The sequence below is a fragment of the Zophobas morio genome, unplaced genomic scaffold (assembly GCF_036711695.1).
Source record: "Zophobas morio isolate AGI-343-1 ecotype UQ-CSIRO unplaced genomic scaffold, CSIRO_AGI_Zmor_V1 ptg000017l, whole genome shotgun sequence".
Lineage (NCBI taxonomy): Eukaryota > Metazoa > Arthropoda > Insecta > Coleoptera > Tenebrionidae > Zophobas > Zophobas morio.
The window spans coordinates 9,450,561-9,477,541 of NW_026972122.1; the positions used below are offsets into that span (position 1 = coordinate 9,450,561).

General features: G+C 33.6%; 1 protein-coding gene across 4 annotated transcripts in view; it reads right to left on the reverse strand.

Moving 5' to 3' along the window:
* LOC135130675 (centrosomin) overlaps positions 1-26,981 on the reverse strand; it is an 85,226-nt gene that overhangs the window by 47,721 nt on the left and 10,524 nt on the right. For 2 of the 4 annotated variants that reach the window (XM_064058107.1, XM_064058103.1), the window contains exon 1: positions 24,440-24,785. The exons of 1 other annotated variant lie outside the window; for it this stretch is intronic. In XM_064058107.1, the coding sequence (XP_063914177.1) occupies positions 24,440-24,519 (80 nt within the window). In that variant the 5' untranslated portion in view covers positions 24,520-24,785. Of the gene's footprint in view, positions 1-24,439; positions 24,787-26,981 lie in introns of those variants that run through there. One more of the 4 variants, XM_064058106.1, reaches the window with a different exon arrangement.

A 26,981-nucleotide genomic window follows, 5' to 3' on the forward strand; every position in this document is an offset into this window, starting at 1 on the left:
ATGACATCCGACATAATGAGTGACTATCTGCAGAAATTTGATAGAAAAATGGCTTCTCAAAAACGGAAGAGTCTTCTTTTTCTGGACAATGCGGCATCGCACCCCAAAAACTTAAAATTAAAAAATATCAAAATAATTTTTCTTCCACCAAATACTACGTCGGTGTGCCAACCCCTAGACCAAGGGATTATTAAAAATTTCAAAATTTGGTATAGATCCATGATTGTGAAACATATTCTGGCTAGAATGGATGAAGCCACTTCTTTAGAAGATCTGATTAAAAAAATCAACTTGTTGGATGTAATATACTGTATTCAAAAAGCATGGGAGAAGGTGACTCCTGCGACAATAACAAATAGCTTTCAAAAAGCGGGATTTAGATTCAGGAATGACACTTTTGAAAAATCCATAGATGATGCTTTTGAACACGACGATGATATTCCCTTAGCAGTGATTGCAGAAATGACTCGAGGAATGAAACGGATCAGCAGCAATGTTGGCTTTGATGATTTTGTTAATTTTGATAATGATTTATGCATTAACGATGAAAGATTGGAGATAAACGAGCCAAGTGATGTCGAGATAGAAGAAAATGAGGAAGAAGAAGGCGAGGCAACGACAGAATACATGGAAAATGTCTCATCTGGATTCATGAAAACGAATAGGGAAGCTATAGAAGGTGTGCAAAAGCTAAAACATTTTTGTGCGAATAAAAACGACATGAAGGGATTTCAAATTTGCTGTGACTTGATGTTACATTTTGAAGGTGTTTCATTAAATCAGTCCAATTTGAAGCAGACAACCTTACAAGATTATTTCAATCAGGTTTAAAATTTAATATTTCATGTATTATTGTCAATTCTTATTATTATTATTATTCTACCTTAAATAAAACTGCATTAAATAAAAAATCTGTTCATTCCTCAAGAACGGACACTCCTGTTAAGCGGACAAATTCTTTAGACGGACACCCCTGTTGACCGGACAAATTCTGTGCGACCGACGGTGTCCGCACAAGAGAGAGTACACTGTATATATTTTATTTTCATTTAGTTAGTCTTATAATACGCAGCAACGCAAAAGTATCCAACGGTGATGACGCCTACTTGTAGGCGAAAGGTGTACGGTTCGAACATAAACACTCGAAGTTAAGCATGTTAGTGAGAGTACATTTTTTCTCGTTATCTGTTTTAAATATATTTTATATTGTCTGTACTTGTACCGATTGCGCTGGGATTTGTTGGACTGTAGTTCAGGGGTGAGGGACCTTTTGTCGAAATAAATTTCCACCAATTTTTTATTAGATTTGTTGGGCTCTCACTGGAATCTACTTTAACTGCTAAAACAAACTGAGACAAAAAACCTAACCTTATAAGAAAATGTCATCATGTCACTCTTTACCATTTTAGCAATTTTAAGAACTAAATAATAAAATTGCCATATTTTTCAACGTAATGAGTATTTTTATGATTCTGTTATGATTCTCAGGTTGTTCTAAATTTTTATTGCTTTGAGATTTTTCATCAATTGTTTGAAAGTTGTATAACCCGACAAATACTTCCTCAACATTTGGACCACGAACAGAGTAACAGAGGTGAAGAGGAATCCCAAGTTTTGGTTTTTTTTTCTTTTCGAAACATGGCTGGCAAAACGCCTCGTTATTCGTTTCTTCACAACAAATCTTGTTTACTCTAACCAATATATCCTCCGATCACATAAATTTTCTCATCAGGAAAGTTTCCACAATAACGAAATTCAATAACACATCAATGTGTATTTTATTATTCCCTTGGCCTATATTTAATCCTATTTACTACCATCAGACGAAGGAAAAACAACTATTATTCCGTTGCTAATTGGAACGCTTTCCCAAATATACGAAGTGTCTCCTTTTTCGAAAACCATCTACTCAGGCATTATTGATCCTGTAAAAATCGTCTTTTTTACCAAGCAACCACATTTTCTCGCTATTCTTTTGACAGTTCACGATCGTTAATCACAACGCGGCCCTGAAGTGCAAAAATAAAACTTTTATACCGAATCCTTTGAAAATTTTAGTAGTTGAAAAGAAAAACAGAAATGCCTTGATCTTCATAGGAGTAGAAAAATTAGTAAATTGAAAGTTGTCAACAAATTTACTATCTGGATCTATGTTTTTAATGATATTAAACTCCTAATAGATGATGGGAAATTTTTATCGAAGTCGGTTAGATTGTTAGGAAGTATTATTTTTGCTCCCTCATCTTTTATTTTTCCTTAGAGAAACAACGGCATATTTTCGCGTGTTTACATTGAAAAAAAAATAAATAAATAAAACACAAATCATTTGGAATAATACAAAACGGCATTTAACTTTAAAAAAAGCTTGACGTTCTTTCAAATTATTAAAAAACCGAGGTTTCCAACATTCGTTCAAATTCGTTCTAAAATAAAACAGTCTTCCAAGATTCAGAGATCACCAAGACTCTTAATTCGTTCTGAAACAAAACATCAGAAGCTTTTGAGGTTCTTATAAATTCTTAAAAAAAAAACGATACTGCAAGATTTGTCCATTTTTTTTAACAAACCTAACATCTGGGGCTTCCAAGATTCGTTCAAATTTTTTCAAAAATAAAATACCAGGACCCTAAGGTTCTTTTAATCTCTTTCAAAAATAAAGTCCTAGGGGTCCTGAAGATTCTCTCAAATTCGTTCTGGAACAAAATATCAGAAGCCTTTGGAATTCTTTTAAATTTGGTTTACAATAGAACACTAGCAGCTCCAGATTTTTTTAACATTTTTTGAGCAGAACACCAGAGGCTCACCAGCTTCATATTAACCTTACAAAAAAAATAATAAAAAGTGTCCCCAAGACTTTTTCAGATTCTTAGAAATAACACAATAGGGATTTTAAAATTGTTTTCAAATTTTTTTTATACAATACGCCAAGATACGTTCAAATTCATTGTATAAAACAAATCAGGTCCCTAAGGTTTTTTTTAAACTCTTTCAAAAATAAAACCAGAGGTCAGTAAATTATTTCAAATTTGCTCTGAAACAAGAACACCAAGATGTTTTCAAATTCTTTCAAAAAGAAAAAAAAAAAGATAAAATATCTTTTTAACAATAAAACAGCTGAAGTCCCCAAGATTCTTTCAAATTGGTTTCTGAATCCATACTTCAGAGGCACCTTCGAAGTTCTTTCAAAACCTATGCGAGAAAATTCCTCCAAAGATAGAATACCAAGGATCTTTAAGATTCTCTCATATCCGTTTCCTAGTTTAACTATGACATTTTTGTATTGTACAAGCCCAGTAATGCGGAGAACATGAAATTCGTTTTTCTTCAATGGGCCTTCCTATTGCAGTAACGCAAAAACTGCAAAACAAGAATTAAGTCTAAGGAAAATATTTTATACCAAATTATTTACAAGCCAGATTTTAACATTTCTCGAATTTTCATTTATCAAATTACGAAAATATAACGCTTTTTTAAATTTAATCTAAAAAATAAAAATAAATTGAACACAGGTTTCCAATTTCTGTCTGTCGTACCTCGTCTGTATCGATTTTATTAAACAGTCACTCTTCTAAACTATTGTACTGAATGTTGTTAAGTTTCATTTTTTTAAAGGAATATTGTGTAAATCGCAAAAGGCTAATCAAAATTTGTCTGATCATCCCAATCAAAAATTTATTGACGTCATCTAGCATCTTGCATAGAAAAGGCTATTTAAATTTTGTAAAAAAACGTAGGTACTCCTACACTAGTGGTTTATGTGTCCGCCTCGATTTTTTAACTTCCCAAGGTTATCATAAAAAATTGGTCGAAAGCTGTTTCGAAAGAACGTCCCTCGCACCTAAAGTACAGTGAAACATATCCAGCATTTTTGAGTTGAGTTTTTACTTTACACTATCCAGGCCGTATCCAAGAAGGCCGAGTTGAAACCCTTCGAGCAGCTCGTCCTCCTCAACACCAAACCAAAAAGGGATCTTTTTTCGTAAGGAGTTAAATTATAACCCAAAGTTTTCCCAAATTTTTAACCCTTGGACATTTCTCATTAATTGTTTGTAAGTTGATCTAACGAAATGTTCTGTTGACTCATTAAGACCAGACAGAACAATATAAAAAGACCTCGCTACATTAGAACCGCGAACAGAAGTATTCAATGCGGATGCTAGTCCAACGTCGAGCAGGTGACGATAAATAGTACGGTAGTCAGTCCTAAAGATTCGTTCTTTTCTGTCCAAGAAGATACCAACATAGTTGGCAAAACGCCTCAACATTCGTGTGAAATTTTTTCAATGTAGCGGGTGGTGCACGATTTGTAGTAACTAATCAAATACAACAAACTTGTTTACTCTAACCAATTTACCCCTACATCCCATAAATTTTCGCATCACGAAAGTTTCCACAATAACGAAACTCAATAACACATCAATGCCTGTTTTATGACACACTTAACCCGTACTTAAACCAATTACCATCCGACGAAGGAAAAACATCTATTGTTCCTTCGCCATTTGGAACGCTTTTTCAAATACACTAACCGTCTCCTTTTTCGAAAACCATCTACTCGGGCATTAATGACCCTGTAAAAATCCTCTTCATCTCCAAACAACCGCATCCTCTCATTATTCTTAATTACAGCCCACGAGCCTCTAATGACCACAACGATCTGTAAACATCGGGCCGGCATGTTTGTATGTACCGCCATCGTCGTCGCGACGCTCCAGCCATCCATCGTCCATCCTGTGTGTGGGACGAATTTGGGGTTCAACGAACCCGAGAAATGTGTGTGAATTCGCCGTCGTCGTCGTGAACTAGCACAGACGTCGCGATGCCGATGCAGGCGTGCAGGTTGCATCGATAGTAGTAAGGAATTTATAAATATAACCCGGCACGACATTTGATACGCAAAATATTAAGATGGTAGGGGATGGACGATGTTTACGACTTGTTACACGCCAGCATGCGACGCACATGGTGGAAAGTAAACAATGTCAGACGGGAAAAATGAGTTATGACTGATTGGTGTTATTACAAACACTACTTGTTCCTAGCAGATGATTGAAACGGTAAGTAGTGGGTGTTTTTTTGACGAGAATAACGTCACGTGGACGGCGCAAATGGAAATAAACAATGTGTATGTAGGTTAAATTGAGTTTCAACGAGTCCATTATTCAAAGTGGAGACGACGTGAATCACTGCAAACTAAAATTGTGCATACCTAAATTCTGGGTCGGTGGTTGTCTACGTGTGCGGCGCACTAATTTCGCATCGTCAGTTCATAACTTCATACAGGCTGATTTCGAAATATACGTAATAATTGTAACCACGGGATCACGTACCGTAGTATGTAATATGGAAACGTGCCACTGATCCACCTTTTAAACAGTAGGTGGAAAAACATTCGAATAAAAATGATACAAATATGTACTTTCAGTTTCAATTAAAAGTAAAACTTCGTGTATTCATGTATCCATTCATCGTTAAAAGTCAATGAGAAAGATTATTAGTTGTAGAAACAAATGGTGGTCCTGAGAAGGACCCATTTTTTGTAATATTTAATCGACTTTTTATTGGATGTTTGATCCTTGCTAAACGATTCCACATTGTTTATTAAAACAAAAATAAGAGCAACTTAGAATGCTATTACCTTTTTACAATAAGTGTTGAAGATGTTGTCATTGACTAGCAAAACACGTTTCAGCACGTCGCAACATGTTTGCACGGATACGTAAAAAAACACCGGGAGTTCCACGAACTGTAGCGGCTGCCACTTCCACTCGTTGAAGCTCTTCGATAGTTTCTAGACACTGTTGATTTCCATAAACTGTTTCATCCAACCCCATAGACAAAAATCACACGGATTGAGATCGGTTGAACGCGGAGGCCAAGCTACTGGGTCGTTTCTACCGACCCAATGGTTAGGAAAATGGTTATTTAACCATTCAGTTACTGGCCTAGCAAAATGTGGTGGTGCGAACTCGTTTACCTACAGGCACTTCTACATTTCGCTGCTCTTCCAACACACTGTTTAAAAACTCGAGGTGCTGTTGAATATTACTTCATCCGTAAACAGAATGCAGTGGAAAATAAGCGAGCCCAAAGCTTGCATTTTTTGTACGTGGTATGGATGTAGGCTTTGTTCTTTAAATTTGCAGTAATGTAAGAAGTGTCAAACTCCAATTTCAGTCTGCGAGTGCTGCTGTCGGGCTTTTCTTCGATGCGTTCCAAAATTTGTTCTTCAGCTTGCAGTATTCTTTTGGTCCTATCATGATCGTAAGTTTGAGGCTTACCATGATCTCGGAGATGCTGTACTACTGATGTAAATGTGCGCGCACACGGAATCGCGTTTCAAATCAGTTTCATCCACAATATGATACTCCAAGTAAAGTTTTGTAAAGAAAAATCGAACTTGTCATTTATCTTGTTTTAATCGTTACTTTCTAAATATTTTTTTGGCATCGAATATACAAAAAAAAATGTCCAGTTATTTTAATGGTTATAGTATAGTATTTTTTGCGCTACTACAGTAAAATCAATTCAGCAAATCTCGTTTCTTAGGCAAATTACAAAATTTAAATCTACAAATGTTATTTTTGCAGTGATAACATCCATAAGTTTAAGCAAAAATGGGGGTGGATTATTCAAGCACAAGCAAATAAATTTGCTATTGCAGGCCTTCCACTTGAAATTTGTCTTGAAAAAGTGAAAATAAGTGACTTGGAAAATTTGTGGCTTCTTCGGTGTATGTAGTTAGTTTTAAATGAGTAAAACATTTTATTTAAGAATAAAATAGAGAAAAATGAATTCAATTCAAAAGCTAAACCCAATGGGTGTTAACAAAAGTACATAACGCAAATTTAGTCTAAAGTTACTTCGATAGGACTTCCTCACCTCTGAAGTAGTCCAACAAATTCCGCTATATATTTTTTGCACATTCTTGTAGTTTGTTTTTCTGAATTCATTAATGTATCATACTTTTAATCACTCATATCCCGCCATTGCCTAGCATTCCAACACATTATGACGAAAACACACTTGTTTATATTTGGTCTGCAACTCTGGAGTGTCATTACCGTCAACCCATGATCGGAACGGAATTAACAATTGTTCGAAAAATATGAATGCATTGATAACATTTGAAAATGTTCCTATCAACATTATTTCAGCAAGGACACGTATGTCAATTCCGACACACGCAGTGTAATACTAATAACAAAGCACTGGGCGCTATAACCTAACGATAACCTTGTACGAACTCCACATATACTGGTAAAGCTTGCCGTACAATTTCGATTATTTTTGCGAAAATTTGAATACCTTGGGGAAAATCTGAAGACGGAAGTGAAAATAAAAGTCCAAGGACATGTTATTTTATAAAATTTAAACCCTATTTAATATGAATCATTTTGAGGGGATGTCATCACGTTGTTGGTAGGGATGATACATACAAAATTTGACAACAATCGGTCCAGTAGTTGCGGAGTCTAATTAAATTCCGTACAAACGGTAGAAAGACAGACAAGCAGACAGACGGAAAAAGGAGGCCCCGGGGCCATAACACAAAGAAAATACGAAACCAGCCAGTTGCTCGATGAATTCGGTTACAATACTTCCTTAGCTTACGCTCGGGAATTAAAAATTGGTTGAAAGTGTTAAAAAATTACCATCACCCTGGAGAACAACCCAACAAATCTACTTTCTTCGAAAAATTATAAACTTTTTTGGTGACAACTTGTACAAATTAAAATAAAATACATATGTGTATTCTGCTAAAAGTACAAATGTTTCAAGTGAGTTTTTCCACAACAAAATTTTGTCAAAAATCGGTCCAGTAGTTTCAGAGATATGTGCCTAATTAACATTAACACAGACGACCGACAGACTGAAATCAGAGATCCCGTTTTTCATATTCTAGGGATCATGAAACGTCGAGAAAACAAAATTAGCCGTTCGACGGATAAACCCTATTACAATACTTTCTTTTTTAACACCTTAAACTAATTTTTAGTTCCAGTGTCATGACCCCGGGGTCTCCTTTTTCCGTCTGTCTGACTTTCTACAATTTACTTAGTTTAGGCTCGAAAAGTAAACATGACTTAAGTGACTTTGCACGAAATTTTTCCAATGTGGTGGTATTTTCAAATAACGACTTTTCATAAGTGTTTCGGGTTTGATCATATTATTTGAACAACAAAATGAAAAATTATCGAAGTAACGTCAATAGAAGAGGCAGGTTTTACACAGTAAAATTTTAAAAAGTTTTTGTAGGGACAAAGAAATAAATTAAGTAAGCGATTGACTATGTTTATCATCATCAAAACGTTTTAAGATTTCAGAGCAGTTGTTTTTCTATTATTTATGGTAATTTTCATCTTTTTTTTTGTAAAATTTAATTTTTTGGAGATTTAACTTCTTTCTTTTCCTATTACAGAACACCGGAATAGGATGTCGAGTTCGAGCTACGAGCGGTGTCGGTGTCCTCGACACCGACACCGGTCTGACTGAGTATGAACATAGGCATGTAACGCCGCGCTAGAGAAAGAGACAAACTATTTAATAAAATGTGTTCGTTTGACTGTTCCAACGACCAAATTAGGTAAAACAATTGATGCCGTTTTCACACGCATTGTTACTCATTTAAGAACTGATATTTACAAAACTCATTTTAGTCACCATAGGTAGAATAACTGTATTAAATAATTGACAATACATGAATGTAAGTATTTACTTTAATTAACCCAATCATCATCATTAATCATCATTTTGTCAAAAAATACAAATGCAACATATTTTTGGTTGAAATTTGAAATATTCATTTTGACTTTTTTATCTACTGGCTAGATATCCACTTACTGGTGAGGTATTTTCTGTGCTTCAGAAGCGATGAAAAAACTTTCGAGAATTTTTGGCACCTCTATTTAGTTTAATTTTAACAACTGTCCTGTAATGCTAATCGAGTATACTACAAGGCCATTAGGTTTATAAAATTTAAAAGATTATATGCGTACTAAGTATTTTGATATAAATGTCGTACAGCACAAACAGTTCGTCTCTTCGTATTCATCACGCATTGTTCTAGATTTTTCATGACGACGACATTGTGTTTGTGGCAAATTACCAAAAGAACAAAAAACAGGAATTTTTATGTTGTTTCAACAACATCATGAAAAGCGTTTATAAATATTATCCAAGATGTGTATCAGCAGATAAAAAGCTTGTTTTCTTTTCACGCCTAGGTCGTTTTAGGTGTAGGATTACTGAAAGTTTTATTTAATCTAATTTTGTATATTAGATTCTCTACGAAGGTCGTACTCGAAGTAAAATTTATCGTCCATAATTATAAGCAATGGTCATTGTATTTTATTGGAATGCGCTATTATTTAGCGACTGTTGTAAACTTCAATTATTTATCACTTTGTCTAGCGTCATATCGTACATGGAGCTTGTCCAAAAATACATGTTTTTCCTTGCAATACTTGTTTTGATTGTACTCCTCAAAAACGAAAAAAAAGTTTCAACAAATATGAAAAAATACGATAGAATATACAGTTAGGATTCCGGTACGAGAAAATTAGCGATCATTTGCACTACTTTCCGTTCCAATTTTAAATTTCTAATATTCCCAGGTTCACATGGTATAGCGCTAAAAATGTAACGACGTCAAGAAAAAACGACACATAAACAAACACGCTAATAAAATAAAGTATAAATTGTATTAATTAACACAGGCGGAACTGCATCATTATGTCTTTCACTAGTGCTACTTAATTCATATTAATTACAATTTAACATAAAAAACACGTTCATCAGTGCACCACTATCTCATTATATTATAGTGTTAAACTTTGACCTTCGCACAGATAAAAATGAATAAGAAATACGAAACTAATTGTAGCAATTATTTACTTTGTAAAATAATTCTGAGAACGATACGATATTCCTGAGAGTGTTCCTGAAAAAATCGACTACCATTAAGTCTGAGTAGGGGATTTCTTTACAAGAACATGTGGGTGATTAACAAGGTCACTGTACGGTTTACTATACACATAAATAAATTAATTCGTCATCTGGGTGAAGTAACGAGGCTGATAAAGATGTAGACTGGCGCTACAGGTCATGAGGGTGCATCAACTTCATAGTTTTTAAATTAAGATATCATTGTACTATTAGAAGTCCAAAACAAACCAATAATGCTAAATTTTGAATTACTTAATACATATAGTAGGAATTTCGTTCGTGCACCTAATATGTCCACTTATTCCTCTAGTGCACACTTGTGATAATAGCCGAGGTTAAAGATCGGTACCACTTCCAAGAGATACAGCACCTCATTAGACAAAAGCGCTGCTTCTGTTCCACTAGCCGCAAACAAGAACGAGATAACGAACAAAACAAAACATAAACAAACGTCAGTCTTTAGGGCAGTTTGGATTACGTTATCCGCTAACGTAAACATTTACTTGTATTTAGTGTTCCTGTTGTGTACCAAACCGTTGGCTGCACCTAAATTGATAAATTAAATCTCGTTTATCTCCAAATACCATCATCGGGTTCACTATTTGGTTAAACTGAATTGTTTGTTTTTTGTATGTTGCTGGAAGTTTGATTTCTCACTGAATGAAATGGAGTTGTGGTGCTGAAATTTTTAAGCAGACACGCGAACGAGCGAGGTTCAAGCTCTCGCCGCGGGCCATAAAATATGACATCACAGTGAATAGCAGTGCCAAGGGTATGTACACAGAAAACCGCCTCAATAAAACTGTGTTGGTTTTAGAGGAGCTGTTGTCTCGGTAATATGTGGGGACAAATTTTTAAACGTTTCTTATCCAAAAACACTGTTTATTCGCTGTTTGATAATTTCCAAAAATATTTGAATATTTGTAGTAGTTTATAACTCTTTTCTCGAAGTGTTGCGGTTTACTTAAATTTACAAGGTAATTAAAAATTGCAGATTCCCTCCACTGGCCTCGAATTTGGTTATTATGTTTTTTTGTTGGTTTGTTTCACTCTGAATTCTTCTGAAAAAAATTTCTCTACAAAACGCAACGAATTGCTGTTGGCAATAACTTAAACGTTAACTGCCAAGTCTTGCAAATATTTTTGCATGGTGAACTTTAAACCTTAAAATAATTTGTTATAGTGGAACTATAATAAAATTTATTTTTTAAAGAAAAGATTGTAGGGACCAAACTATCAGAAAAATGTTTTTTTCATGTAACGGAAAAAATCAATCCTTATTGTAATAAAAAAAAACACGACCTGCTATGTTTAAGTCAAAATGAAGTTGTCGACGAGTTTTTCCAATGATATAGTAGGTGTTATGGACTCTTACGTTGGATTGGGTGATGATTACTCAGCAAGTGTCCATAACAAATTGTGGTGTCAGCAGTGGGATTACGCTAGAAAAATACGAAAAACGGCTATCCACCAATTCATGTCTGAACGATGTGTATTCATCATACAATCCAGCAGAAATGTCCATAACAATAGCTCGAATTTAATTTGAACCGCCTTCTATCTATTGTTACTTATCGTACTGCTTTTGACGATATAATATTTGCGATTAAATGGCATTAATTCAAAAGTTACGAAGAAATTTGATAATTGTATATGGTGTATGTATATACTCATGCACAAACTTGTTTCCAGTACTAAAGGGTTTATTAATCGAGTGATTTTTTTATACATGAACTAATTGTTCATAACATAATGGGGCAGTGAAAACTAGATCCCTAATCGAAACAATCATATTATTAGTATATTAGCCAACAGCAAATTAAATAGGTCGCCCTTCACGGAAAGTAAAGTAAGTTTTTTTTTTTAAACATAAACAGATACAATTCAGGAATCCAACAGTGACCAGCCTTCACCGTTTTAAGGGTTCACTAGGCCTATTTTTAACTAGTCCAGTTGCAGACAGAACGTGCAGCACATATTTTTAAACTCTTAGGATTTCCCGAAATCTCTAATTTTGGCTATATTAAGTATATCAACAAGCAGATATATAAATAAAAGGACTTCCGGGAACATTCACAGCGACTTCCTTATGTAACAAAATAAATCACGTTTGTTGAAAAACTGTAATGTATATATCGTACTATGGTTAGATAATTTAATCCAACCACAGTAGTCGCGTTGTGGCTAACACACGAGTTTTTTTTTAGGCAGACCGTGAAATAGCATGACTGGAGATCGCTATTCAACTTGAAACAAAATAAAGTCTCTTGAAAAACGATAACACGATTACATCTGCTAATGAGTAGTTTATAACGAAAAAACTAGATCGTTAAGTACAACAGTGTTAGACCAGTTCCTGTTGGTGGTCTACATCTTTAAGCAAGTCGCCATCATGACAAAGAAAATTTTTTATCAATTCTTATTTCTCGATCGTAAACCTAGCTGATTGTTGATGAAAAAAGCTTCTACAATTTTTTTATATTATTTTATTTACGTAAGCGCTGATTGAGTGTAATTCTATTCTCATCCATTAACAAACCAGGAAAACGGAGCAAACAAGGGGGAAATGAAACACGATAGGGCGTCCTAAAACAAAATTCAGGAAACAGATTGGCAAGCGGCTCTTGAAAACAGATGTGAATCCGTCCAGTTGGGACCGTCAGTTTTTCAGATTTTTTTTACCCGAATGTCTATACAGCCGTCGAAACATACAATACAAGTTGTTCCGCAGTTTACTATATCAGGGTCAATATGTGGCCTCCCATATTAAATAATGTAGCATACCTACAGCTTCATTCCTGTATTGATAAAAAGCCCTGTTAATTAAGTGCGTGGAAAATTATTATCGACCGTAATTACACAAGAGCTATTCATTTAGCCGTATAAGTTTTTATTCTTAACAAAATCCATCCACCTGGGAACCTGACGAGAAAAACTCCGACCAAAATTCAAAACAATTTTTTAAATCAAACACAAAAACACGTTTTTAACAATTCCAAAGAGCAATGATTGAAAACACAATTACTATAAAATATTTTAGGTGCAGGAAGGAATTGTTGAAACATTATTTTGAGGTACTGATGAACTAGAAGATCCCTCGTGTCTTAAATATGATACTAAATTTTCGTGATGTGTAGAATCAACTTGGAGGTAAGGGCCAATCGAAGAAGTCCTGTAATTTTTGTAAGTTCCTCAAGTCACACATTCTACCTTTAGATAATTGAGTTACCACACTTGCCCGATTGGAATAATTCATGATTTTGCTGGCTTTAATATCAAGTACGATGAGCCTTGCCGAATTTTGGGTGCATTTTGAAATTATATTCATATCAAGTTCTTGTACCAGCGTTTAGAGTTATCGTTTTTCCAGACTAGGGTTTGGGTTGGGAATACACGATCTGTTGTATTTTTGTTTGTTTTGTCCATGAGTTTATTAAATAATTTGACGGAACAAACAGTTTCATCATCTTTGTTTTGTAGCAACCACTTACTGTGCGAATATTTTTTCGCTCTACCTTGTACGGTTTTAGCAAAAATGGGATTACACTCAATCCACCCCCTGGTTATTATTTTTATAACTCTTCATTCTTCTCGTGCTTAAAATCAAATAATTCACACCTTCGTCACATCTCCAGGTCAGCTCAAAGGATACGATATAAAAAAATCGTTTCTGCAAACCTTCTGGGTTACCCAAGTTCCATAATTTTGCCATTTTTATAACTGTCTTTATTTAAGGCAATTGAACTTTTTTTTCTGGTTGCCGTTGTAACTCTTTCTTTTGACACACTTTTTGAAGTCTTTTTCGTTAAGTTTTTTCATACTGAACGCCCAAATTCTAAGGATGATTGCTAACTGAGTGACGGACGTAGATTGAGCAAAATTTGTCGGAGAACGGTTAGCAGGTAGTTGTACTAATAAAATAATGGTAATTTTCTTTCGTAAGGATGGTCGCTGTCCGGATCTGGATTATTCTGCTTTCTAACATCTGGGGATTACCGGCACGCGACAACTTTTAAGTTGTAAATATCTTTTGCTATTGTACTACTGCTAGTTATTGCCAATAAAATTTAATAGGGTAGAATGAAATTTCCAAAACTACACTTTTTCTATATGTATTTTCATGGGAAACATTACCAAAACTACTTATTTTAAGTTTAATGACTATTAAACTGTACCTCAAAAATTACTATGGAAACTTGTTTCAAGGATCACTCATGAATAAAAAGGAACCCCAAATTTTATCCGCGAATAAAAAGTTGCCTTTCTTTTTATCCGATTGCAAACTAATAAAATTGACATTTCTAATGTCTGCATTTATAGTGGAGTGAAATTATGACGAAGACGTGAAATATCAACAAATTTATGACTTGCTTCAAAATCATAATATAAGTGAAATATGTTTTGTTAAAATAGGGAAAACTATTATTATACAGTTTTACTTTGCGAATGTATGACCTAGGGAAAGGACCATTTAAAGCATAGCCGTTTCCGTTGGTCTGTCTGTTCACGATTTTATTTGACACGTAATCTTCGTAACTACTGAACCGTTTGCTGTCGAATTTTGAGTGATGATGATTAAACGAGTTTCTTCATCTCCTTCAATAAGTTCGACATCTCAAAATTTTCCCATTTAAATTTAATATTTTCTTGTTTGTCGTTAAACACTTTTTTCCTTAAATATCTAGATTTTGAGGAAAAAAAAAACAAAATTGTAAAACATGAATTAATGAAAATTTGTTACCCCCTCCAAAAGCTTGATTACGTTATTGCATAATGTTGGTAACCAAATCCTATCGGAAGTGTGCAAAGTATTACGATTATTATTATTATTTTGCTTTCAAGTTATCGTGCACCTAACATCGTTAATCAGAGTTAGAGTAATCAATTTATCTAAGAAACTGGATTTCCTTTATTGTGAGGTGTTGTCTTACATATATAATTTTAGACTAATTTTTTAAGTCTCATCGCTTTAAACTAACTCATAAAGTGAGACATTTTTTTATAATGATGTCATATGAGAAAACGAAGTTAATATGGGACAATAAGATTTTTTTAATTGTTTAATTCATAATTGTAGGAGTAGATTATGTTTGCAGTATTAAAAAATTGGTCTAAAGAGTTTAAGACAGTACTTCCCTCGCTGTGGGAAACGTGACGACTGCATCCCTATTATGTTTTTTTCTGCATTAGATTTCAAAGCATTCCGTTTTGTAGTTCTTGATTAAATCAATAAAATAAATTTGCGCATTCATTAATTTTTTTTAGTCACCCTGTATATCCAAATCCAAAAAATATGAATGGAATGATAAATCACAGGAAGAGACTCATCATATTTTGTACATTCTAGATAGGATTATTCGGCAAAATTTTGAGCTGACGTCATCAATTTTTTGGAGGGGATAAGCAAATATATTTTTACTAAAAATTTATTATGCTCTTTATAAACTTAAAATATTTGCAAAATTTCAAAGCATTCGTTCTGTATTCATTTATTAATTTTTTGGGTCATCCTGTATATGCAAATCCACTAAATATGAATGGAATGATAAATGACAAGAAGAGACTCATCATATTTTGTACATTTTAGATAGGATTTATTCAGCAAAATTTTGGGGTGGCGTCGTCCATTTTTTAGGGGGGACGAGCAAATATATTTTGATCAAAAATTTACCATGCTTGTGATAAATTTAAAACATTTCCACGATTTCAAAGCATTCGGTTTTGTAGTTCCTGATTAAATCAGTAAAATAAATATGCGAATTCATTAAATTTTTTGAGTCACCCTGTATATGCAAATCCAAAAAATATTAATGGAATGATAAATTACAAGAAAAAACACATCATATTTTGTACATTTTAGATGGAATTTATTCCGCAAAATTTTGGGGTGATGTCATCAATTTTTTGGAGGGGATAACTAAATATATTATGATTAAAATTTTATCATGCTTATCATAAGTGTAAACCACCTGCAAGATTTCAAAGCACTCGGTTTTGTAGATTCTAAATTTAATGTCAAAATGTAATTTCCTAATTTTGATTTTTTTTCCAAAAATCTGGACGTTTCGGGTAAAATCTCAATCCGGAGTCATAAACTACATGTGTAAGACTATGTTATTTGATACAATTTAAAACTCAATTACTATGTACAATTTTGAAGTGACGTCATCACATTAGTGGTGGGGATTATTAGACAAATTTTGGTTAGCGGTTTACCATCTACATGATACACCTAATATAAATACAAAATTTGACAACAATCGGCCCAGTACTTTCGGAGATTATCTGTTCTGTCAAATAAAAATCCGGGACGGCAGACAGACGGACACACAGACGGAAACGGTGACCTATTTCTTCGTTTTCTAGGGGTCATGAATGATCGAGAAAAAAATGTAAAAGTAGAGAGTCGGCCGACGGACTCGATTACAATACTTCCTTTGCTTACGCTCGAGAAGTAAAAATATATTTAAAGCAGGAATTGAAATTATTATTTAATTTATAACACTGTAATTATTTTCGAAGACAAAGTAGGCAACCGAATATACTATTAGAGCATAGATGCTTTAATCACTACTATCTTAAACTGAGTCGGGTTAACAGATAATTAATATTTGACTTACAGCAGTTCCTAGGCTTACGAATCAATTTTTCACGCTTTACTGTTATTTCGTCTTTTGCTTTGTTGCGTGATAAAGAATAGTTTTTTCGAACAACACAAAGTGTTCATGGCATTGTCTTACTATCGAAACGGTATAAAAGTAGAAGGAACTTGGCAATATTCACATGAATTATGTATGGAAGATTTTCGAGACGAATTCCCTGGCTTTCCCGTGGGGTAGTTTCGACAAACTTTGAAAGTCTGTTTGAAAAATTTCCAACAAAATGGATCTGTGGCCTGAAAACTTGAAAGCGGCCGTCCAAAGATGTGAACTGCAGAACTTATTGAAGAAGCGAAAGAAATAATGGGGGAAACCCCGGGGTACTTCTATCCGTCATTTATAACAACTTGGTTCGTCCGTTGGTACCTGCATGAAAAGATCTTTATTTTTTTCCCTATCGTCTCACATCTGTACATGAATTACGTCCAAATGATTTTGGTCGGAGCTCAATACTGTCAATGGTTTCTAAATAGACTAGATTCAGATGATCATCTCGAAAAACGTTTTTTTTTTTTTGTGATGAAGCATACTTCCATCTTGGTGGCTATGTAAACTCGCAAAACACAAGAATGTGGACTTCAGAAAATTCTTTCATTGAGTCGCCCCAATATTCCGAGACAGTCGGCGTCCATTTATAAATCAATTGGATGATGAGTTGGTTTATGGTTACTTACATTACAGCAGGATGGTGCTACTGCTCATACAACTGGAGCGACAATAGATTTTTTGGCCGAATTTTATGACAACAGAATTCTTAGTCGCAATCCACATACAAAAAATTTAATTTAGCAAAACCCTTAAATGATAAATAGCTATACTAGTGCCATCTAGAGGGCGATTTTTGGTGATTGCAGATCATGTCATTTGGGTCACATTAAAAAAAAAAATGAAAACTACCAAAGCCGATCTTAACAAACTCCGCACGCTTTTAGATCAAACGAAACACTCCCGAATTTTAATTGCCGTAACCCTCTTTACAGATATGCTATTTTCGGGAACCATTTTTCACGTTCCTTCTGCTTCGTGTCATAAGGTGAGATAAGCAATCTCACCCTCTACTCTTTGAAGTGTAGCTACGTTCAAGTATAACCATAGTACGACGTCTTTTATCTTAATTCCATTGTGTCCGCCATTCTGGTATAATTAATTTCCGTCGAGGCTCATCCAAACGGGTGAAACCACGAGCCAATAATAATAATGGGTTTAAAATGAATCCAAAACAAGAAGAAAAAACTAATGAGGCTGGAAGCGCCTGCTGGACACGTGGCGACAAAGTAGCCAAAGCACTGAATTGCAATGAACACACTCTTTGGTTAATGGTCGACTTACTGTCACATGAATGACTTAAATTGGCCATTGAGAAGTCATTGCTTGCTGTATTTGAATTATTCGAGACGGTAGTCCATCGAATGATAGATCGTATCTGTCTACACCTGCAGCATTAAAACGATCATTGAACATGAGTCGCTCTATAAATAGTGCGGATTTATTAAATCTGTATGAGAACGACGTTCAAAGCCGGGATTTTCCTACATTATTAATAAGAAAAACAGAAACAACGTTATTGTTGACTTTATTTTGTATCAAGAATTAGTCACACTTTATCACTTCCGTACAAACAAGAAACGACCTACTGTTCATATCTCCTTCAATTAATGTCTGCCAAATCAAAAGGAAAGAACCCTTTCAGTTCGCAGAAACGCCCAGACATCATTATTCACCGTGTAATCATCTTGACGCAATTATTTTATTGGCAATAACGCCGGCCGTCAAACATGGTCATATCAACTTCCAAGAATCTTCCGTCAGTTACATTATCTCATTCCCCCGATAAGACTCGTATTTCCTTCATAAACAAACAATATTTCCTTTCAGCGTGAAGAAAACGTGCTATCTGCATCTGGTTCACGTTCCCATTATTACGTCAACTTTTTCTGGTGTAGAGATCCGCGAAATGACGAGGAAAGCGTTTTCGCATTGAACAGGTCATGAATACTGACGATCTGCAAGGGCATTTTCATTGATTCTATTAACTCGGCGGCTGTCGCCTACGGAAAAAAGTTGATCGTACTGTTTTTGGGTCGACCGTCGACGAGAAGAGGGTGGCAATGTGTGTGGCCAATTTTCTAGCCAAATCTGGGTCGGATTCACAATTATGTGGGCGATTTGGACAGTGGAGAATGAGGTGTAGGTGTAGACTTGACTGATAGTGTTTTTATCACAAGTGTGTGAATGAGGGTAAATTTTCACTCATAAAAAAGCGCTGATAAGCGTATTAGCGGAACTTTGCGTACTTAAAATTGAAAACTGTTACAATTTACCAATTATTATAAACTATTAACAGAATTGGAAAAATTTTGCATATCTGTAGTGTGAAAATGGAACTTACCAAATATAGATGGGTTAAGTTGCCCTCAAAGTTGTCTATTTTATGGTGATTAACGGAATGTCAAGATAATTTAACCGTTTTGCACAATATGCACAACACTCGGGAAATTGCTGTTCTGCCTTTTTTTATCACTAGACGTGAATTTATCCATTGAGCAGACACGCCATGTGATAAGAACTAACTTTTGCATTGTGTTAGCTACAAAATTTTTGATAATTTGGGTCAGTTTTTTAAAAAACAAAGAAAATCATAAACAGTCTTTTATGATCATGATCAGTTTAACATTAAATGTGAAGGGTTATAAAGTAAGTATTTTTCCAACTAGTGAGCAAAATGTTACTATGCTGGAAGACATTGACGACTGACGATTTTTTTTTTTTTGAAGAAAAGGATCAAACGCTGTAGAAATTTGACTTTTAAGGATCGTAATTCCTTTTGGATACACCTGGAGTTTCATTCTGCACTGATCTTCCGTGTTAGTGCGAAAGAATTTTGCTTACACAGTACACACTTTTATAATATGTATATTGGTACGTTTAGAAATCTATTTTCATTTCATTTCAGTAATACAGATCATTTATCAATTAAATAAAAACCCACAAAATTTTATTTTGCGAATTAAATTTATTTATGATAACCATTAAAAATTAGAAAAATCCAAGCGGATTCATAAACCTCAAGTTTAGGAGTATTTTTTTTATACTCTGGGAGTTATGAAACCTCGAGAAAACATGAAAATAGCCATACACCGGATAGGCTATTACCACATTTCCCTAGGTTACGTTCGGGAAGTAAAAAAATCTAAAGAAAATTGGAGTTTTACTTTGTTGCAAATATTTTGATATAAACTGAAACTTGAAGGATAGTCGAACAAATACAGCTTCGAAAAATTATAAAATTTAATTTTGCGATTTTTGTATGTATCTAAACAAGATGGTTTAAACAATAATGAATAAAATGATGGTAGAATCATAAATCACAAGTATAGGTGTATGTTATTTTCTAAAAGTTTAATAGCTTTCGTTCAATCATCTACACGATATTGCTATAATATATAAAATTTGATGACAATAGGTACACTAGTTTCGGAAATTATCTGTCTAATCATAGTCAACACCGACGATAGACAGACAGACAACAGACGGAAACGGAAAACCACTAAAAATAATTAATTAAATTTTTTTGAAAAAAAAAAAAAACACCTCAATTTAAATCACAATTTTAATCCGACCATTCCTGATTTTGACTACTAGTGGTAAATGTTAATCCATTTATTTTCAATTACATTTATAATGCTCATAAATAGTTGATTTTCGCAACGTTCCACACCTTCTAAGTAAGTATGAATTTCTGTTTGTTAATGGCGATTTTACTGAAGAAGTAATTTTCAAAACTACGAACAAATTATGGTGAAATTCTAGGTTTACTTTTGGATTACCGTGTACATGCTAAATCAGTAACAAAAGTTCGTTCTTCTCTATCAAAAACTTGATGACGTCTTCCAAAAACCTTTACCAGTGAAACTCTATTTAAAATCGACAAAATAATATGCTTCTGTGCTTGTCGTTTATTAATTCAATCTTACCTTTGGGCATACACAAATTGGTTTTTGGAAAACAAAATTGTAGAATATTTTAGTATTTATACTAAGAAATGCAAATCTGAATCCTACTTGTGAAATTTATTTCCAGAATTGCTCGTATAGTTTTGGAAATTTCATTCTACTCTATAAAATTTTATTGGCAATACCGAGACGGACAATAGTACAGTAGCAAGAGATATTTACCATTTAAAGTTTCGCGTGCCGGTTATCCCCAGATGTTAGAAATGACCATTATTTTATGAGTACAACTACCTGCTAAATGTTTTCCGACAAATTCGGGTGAATTGGTGTGAGCCATAAATATTTCTTACGACTATAATACTGTCCATCTCGTTATTGTCTATAAAATTTTGTTTAAAAAGATCGGCCGAAATTTATTTATTTATTATAGAACTGGATTTTGCGACTTTGTTTTGTGATAACCTCTATAAAGTAAGTAAAAAACAAACGGCATAAATAACACAATTCCAAGGGGACGCCGCACAAGTACGGACAATGTAAAATATATTTATAAAGCAGATAACCGACGGGAAAAATGATCTCTCAGTACGCTTAACTTCGAGTGTTTAAGTTTATACATGGAAAGAATGTCACGTAGACATTTACTTGATCCGAATGAAAACAGAGGACTAAAATTATTAATTAAACCACAATCGAAAAAAATGTACTGAATATTATTTTATAGCTCTTATTTTATCACTTTTAAATAAAGACGTGCGTACTTTCACATTTACGTGAAAATGGGGTGATTCGTACTTAATATGATTAACAAAAAAAAAAATGTGGTGAAGTCATTAACATGGATAATACTCATGATGATAATACTAGTCACAGCTCGATGAAAAAAAACACCAAAGGCTCAAGACTATGGCCCAGTGGCGTAACTACCGGTGTTCCATGTGTTCGCCGGAACACGGGCCCGCTGCTTCAAGGGGCCCGGTCCGGTCACGCGAACATTTTTTTTATTAGATTTTTTTATATAATTGCCCAAATTACATCCCGAAATAAAAAATTCGAAAATGTGTGGTAATCCCATTGCTTTTTACAAATTTTTTGCTGCAAAGGGCTGGACTTTTGGCGGCATCTCAATATCATAGACTCAATAAGTTCGGGTTTTAGCGACCGGCACCGGTGGTCAAAAATGCAGCAGCATCTGTTTCTAATAAACCTGTCGCAGTGTCGCAATCCCATTGTGGCAAACCTAACACCCCATGTAGTAAATTACCAATCTTTATCCGACGAAAGTACGAGTAAAGCTGAAGAGTTTGTTTGGTTGAATGCGCTAATCTCAGAAACTACTGGTTCGAATTCAAAAAATCTGTTTGTGTTGGATAGTCCATTTATCGAGGAAGATTATAGGCTATATAACATTACGCTACGATAAATAGGAGTGAAGCAGCAATGAAAAATATCGGAAAAACGGGAAAATTATTCCTCTTTTGACAGCTTCTGTTGCTTATGCTGCTTAAACGGTTAAAATTACATAAAAATCATGTATGATGGAATTGTTCCCTTCTAAAAGTTCTAAAAAAAAGTCTGCGACAGCATATGTCTATTTTTTAAGGTCGACTCACTATAACCATATTTATGGTAATGAAATTTGTTCTAAAATAATCTAATATAAAATTCTTGTGTCACAGTGTTTGTAACCAAACTCCTCCGAAACGGCTTGACCGATTTTTATGAAATTTTTTGTGTATATTCGGTAGGTCTAGTAAGGGTGGCCCACTAATTTTTTTTTTTATTTTTAAGACAACATTTTTTATTTTAATTTTTTTAAGATTTGGCATCAAAAAATACATATAACTCTAAATTTTCACCTTTCTACCACCAACCCCCATTTTTTAATAACGATATGAGTATCTTTGCTTTCATCCACAGATGTGCAATAGGGTTGCAAGATGGCTATTGAATATAATCATTGTCGTACCATAAATTTTTATGTATAATTTATAATTTAATTTAATTATAATATATATGTATTTATTTTAATTTAATTTTTTATTTAACTACCAAAATATTCACTAGAAATGCCAAAACAACGTTTGCCGGGTCGGCTAGTTTCTAATATGTATAATTGTATATATTTTAATTACTATATGTATTCAGGTAATTATTGTATTTTGTTTTTTTAGTTCAATGTTTCAGGTAGAATGATTTTAATAAAACGTAAGCCCTAATTGCAGTCTACTCATACTTTACTCATTATACTCGTATTTTTAAATATTTTTATTTCGCTGTTCATTAGGGGCCCCACAGTGTTGTAGAACACAGGCCCCCACTTCGATTGTTACGCCACTGCTATGGCCGGTTATATCGTCAGTTCGTGGTAAAATGTTAGTATACTGTTAATTTTTTTTTGCGAAAATTTGGAGGTTTAGGGAAAACTCAAAGCGGATTCGTACACCACAAGTACATATAGGAAAATATTGTTGTATAACATTTAATTCGTTTTAAAAGAGAATTCTTTGAAATAACGTTATCAAATTGTAAGTGGCAATGATTAGCCAAATTTTGGGAACACGGTACTGTTGTTTTTAAGTGTTACACTATATATCACCACAAAAATTTGGTAATTGTAGAATCAAATTAAAATTCGATAAATTATTATGCATAAATAATTAAATAATTTATTTTTGATGGTGCTTCGGAGTTGAGGGAAGTTCAGTATAAATAACGTTTATTGCTGTAAACGTTCTGCTGACAGATAATTTATCGTAACTTTTTTAACGATAGCCCAGAAAAATATTTCAATTTTCTCTATTTTTTTTTGTAGAAAAATAATAATAAACTTGTCCTCATCCTCGATGTTGTCTCGAACTATTATTACGAATCTGACATGTGCAATACGATATGTACAAATAATTTACTCGTTTTATCTCAAAAATTGCATGCACAACTTCTTGGAAATTTTGGTACAACTCTAACATTTATTTATTTGAAAATTACACAACATTAACTAAACTTATTTACTCATTCCTTCCATAAAACTGACGACGTCATCAAATATGTCGTAACATGTGATATGACTTCTATATGTACGTACATATACTTTCACAGTTTTCACAGTTGTATATTATTTTTTTAAACTGATTAAACAGAATGTGGCCTAAATGAATGTATGAAGTGATTTATTTTATCAATTACACATTATCAAAAAGCTAACATCATCAAAGAAAAACACATGTTTACTGAACAATATTTTCCCCAAGAATAAGTATGTACAAATTTATAATTTTACCAATTAATTTTTAAAACTATATTAGATGCACAAATTAATTTTTAAGTCTGAAGGAAAAAAACCTAGCATGGATGACTAGCAACCTTTTACAAAAACATTCACTCTTTTGGGTGGCGTCATCAATCTTTTGGTGAAGATAACAATGGTCGTAGCAGGTACAAAACTAAAATTGGTGTTCAGGTAGCATCTGGTAACAATTGAAAAACTTTCACAAAATCTAATTTGGAAGCAATTAAAACACAAAAACAAAAAATGGTTCCAGGGAATAACTCAAAAAAAACCGGTTTATATTTTACAGGGGTGCTATGGAATTACATATTCGAAAATTAAACTGTGACATATGCTAATCCACACTTTTGAATACAAACCCTCAACCTCGCTAGCTAACAACTACAAATAATAAATTATCTTGTGGACAGTTGGGTTTTTTAGCCCCGTCATTTAAATAAAAATATATAGAAAACACTTCCCCTTGCCCTTTGTCTTCCCTCACACATCCCAGCCGATGACTAATCCCAATAACACATCCCCTCAAGAACAAACGAATTGCATAACAGACACTTCCGACTAACAATTCGATTTAAATAAAAGCCACTTACCAAAAAGGACTAGTAGGGGACGGAATAATCAAAGGCCTCGACGGAGGACTGTGAAATCCACTAAGATTCAAAAACGACATATTTACATTACACTCAACCCTCAACCAAAAAATATGAGCACTACCACCAGCGTCCACAAAAATGCATCCGTTTACGGGGGCATTTTCACCTTCACGTCCCCGGGTCAATCAAGATCTGCGTCCCGTATTTAAAAAAAAATGCAAGATGAATAGAAACTGCGATACGAAACGAAAAGTTCGTCGTAGTCACAACAAACCGGCGCACTTTTGCCACCTCTCCGACTACGTTTCCGTTCTCCACTGAAATGCCGGGATTCGCCAGACGCAGCTTCAGGCCGTGGAAGGACCATGCGTGCGCTTGCAAGTTCCGACACACTGTTGAGCAGACGGCGTTTTGAAGGCGATGCGCATGATAGAGATGCATTTATTACGGAAGGATGTCTTGGTGTGCAAGTTTTGGTTCAACGTGTATCGATTCGGTGGAGAAGAAAGGAAACACGTGGGCGAGTTTAGATAATAGGGCTGAACATCCAAAAAAATTGGCTTGCCCATACATGTTTTTTTTTTTTTTTAAATATAGAGTTCATAAATTTGTGCAATGATTTTTGCTGGGGATAAATGTATTAATTTTGATAAGTCACTATAAACTATAACACTGAATAAAGAAGTGTTTGTAGCCCTAGATTTTCATAAACTTCGCTTTTAAAAACATAAAAATTGGTGTTGATTTTTTTATATATGGTAACTTTTTACTTATCGAGTACAGTCCGGGAAATAGTGAACATTGACTTTCTGTTTCCAAAATTGTTTATTGGAGCCGTCAATAAACTGCTCAGTGTTATAATAGGGACGATTTACAACGCTTGCCTTCTTTTGGGTTGTTTGTCCGAAAAGGTCAAGGGTTTTGCGAATCGGACGTCTTTAATCAATAAATATTATAATAAAAATAGAAGAGGGCCGGCAGGTTTATGGTTATAGAAACTTTCCTTCTAAATACCGAGTCCCTCTGAAAATGATTAATTTTCAAGTGACTTTTCGAAATAGGATATTAATGTTCATTATTTCCCGAACTGTACTTTACATTATATACTTTACTTTCAATTAAAAAGTAAAAAGGTATAGAAAACTGGGCAAAAAAATAGTAGAAATTCCTTTGCTTCAATGAAAATAATAAAATGTAAATAAAAAAAATTACATTGCATTTTCGCACAAACGCTCATCCAATTTACATAACTCTTTATATTCAAATTTGAGTTCTCACTGACTTTTCTTTACTTCCTGAGCGCAAGCTTTTTCGACGTTTCATGAGCCTTAGAGTACGAAAAAATAAGGCTCCCGTTTCCGTCCGGGGACCGATTGTTGTTAAATGTTATATGTGTATTAAGAACATCGTGTAGATGGTAAAACGCCAACCAAAATTTACATTAGTGAATAATATTTCAATTTTATAAAATAAGATAATCCTACAAATGTGCTTTATGAATTTGTATTGAGTTTATATTCTAGACATATATTTTGGAAAAAAAATCAAAATTGTATAAACAACATTCTGGAATTTAACTTTGAAATTGTAAAACCGAATATTCTGAAATATTGCGAACGTTTTAAAGTTACTGTAAACATGGCAACTAGTTAACCAACATTTTTTTATTCGTTTATCCCCTAACAAAAAACTGATGACGTCATCTCAAAATTTTTCCTAGTAAATCTTCTCTGAAATATGCAAAATATTATGCCTCTTATAATTGCGATTTAGCAATGATTTTAGGATTATTTATACAGGATGACTAAAAAAAAATAAATGAGGCAATTTACTGTATTGATTAAAATCAAAAACGAATCACTCCATTTTCCAAAAAATTTGGGAATTGAGTACTGTTATTACTATTATTAGTATTGCACTGCATCCATCCAATTTGATTTAATGTAATGTTACATATACATATCTTTATTTTAACTTATCTTATAATGCTTATCATAACAAAATAAAATTCGCAAAATCAAAATTTATAATTTTTCGAAAAATCTGGATCTAGTTACCTTGCACCAATTTTTTTGTATCACAATTTTTCAACGTTTCGGTTTTATAATTTTTGGTTTTTTCCACTTTAATTTATTCAATTTTTCGATATTAGGTACAATAAAACAAATTACAAATTTTTCGATTTTTTAGTTTCCCCATTTTTATTTTTTGTTTCCACATTTTTCAAGTCCTTGGTTTTTATGTTTCATTTTCCCGATGTTTTAATTTTAATTTTCTCAATTTTGCCACAGTTTTTCGTTTATTCGTTTCTTTTATTTGTCAACGTTTCTTTCGATTTTATAATTCTTCAAATTTTCAATTTCACAAATTTTGGATTTCTCAATTATCCGATTTTCCGATTCCTTTAATATTCAATATTTCGATTTTACACTTATTTCATTTTTTTAATTTTGCACTTTTTCGATTTTGAGGTTTTCATTTTATGTGTTTTCGTAATTTCATTTTCGATTTTTCAATTTCACAATTTTGCAGTTTTTCC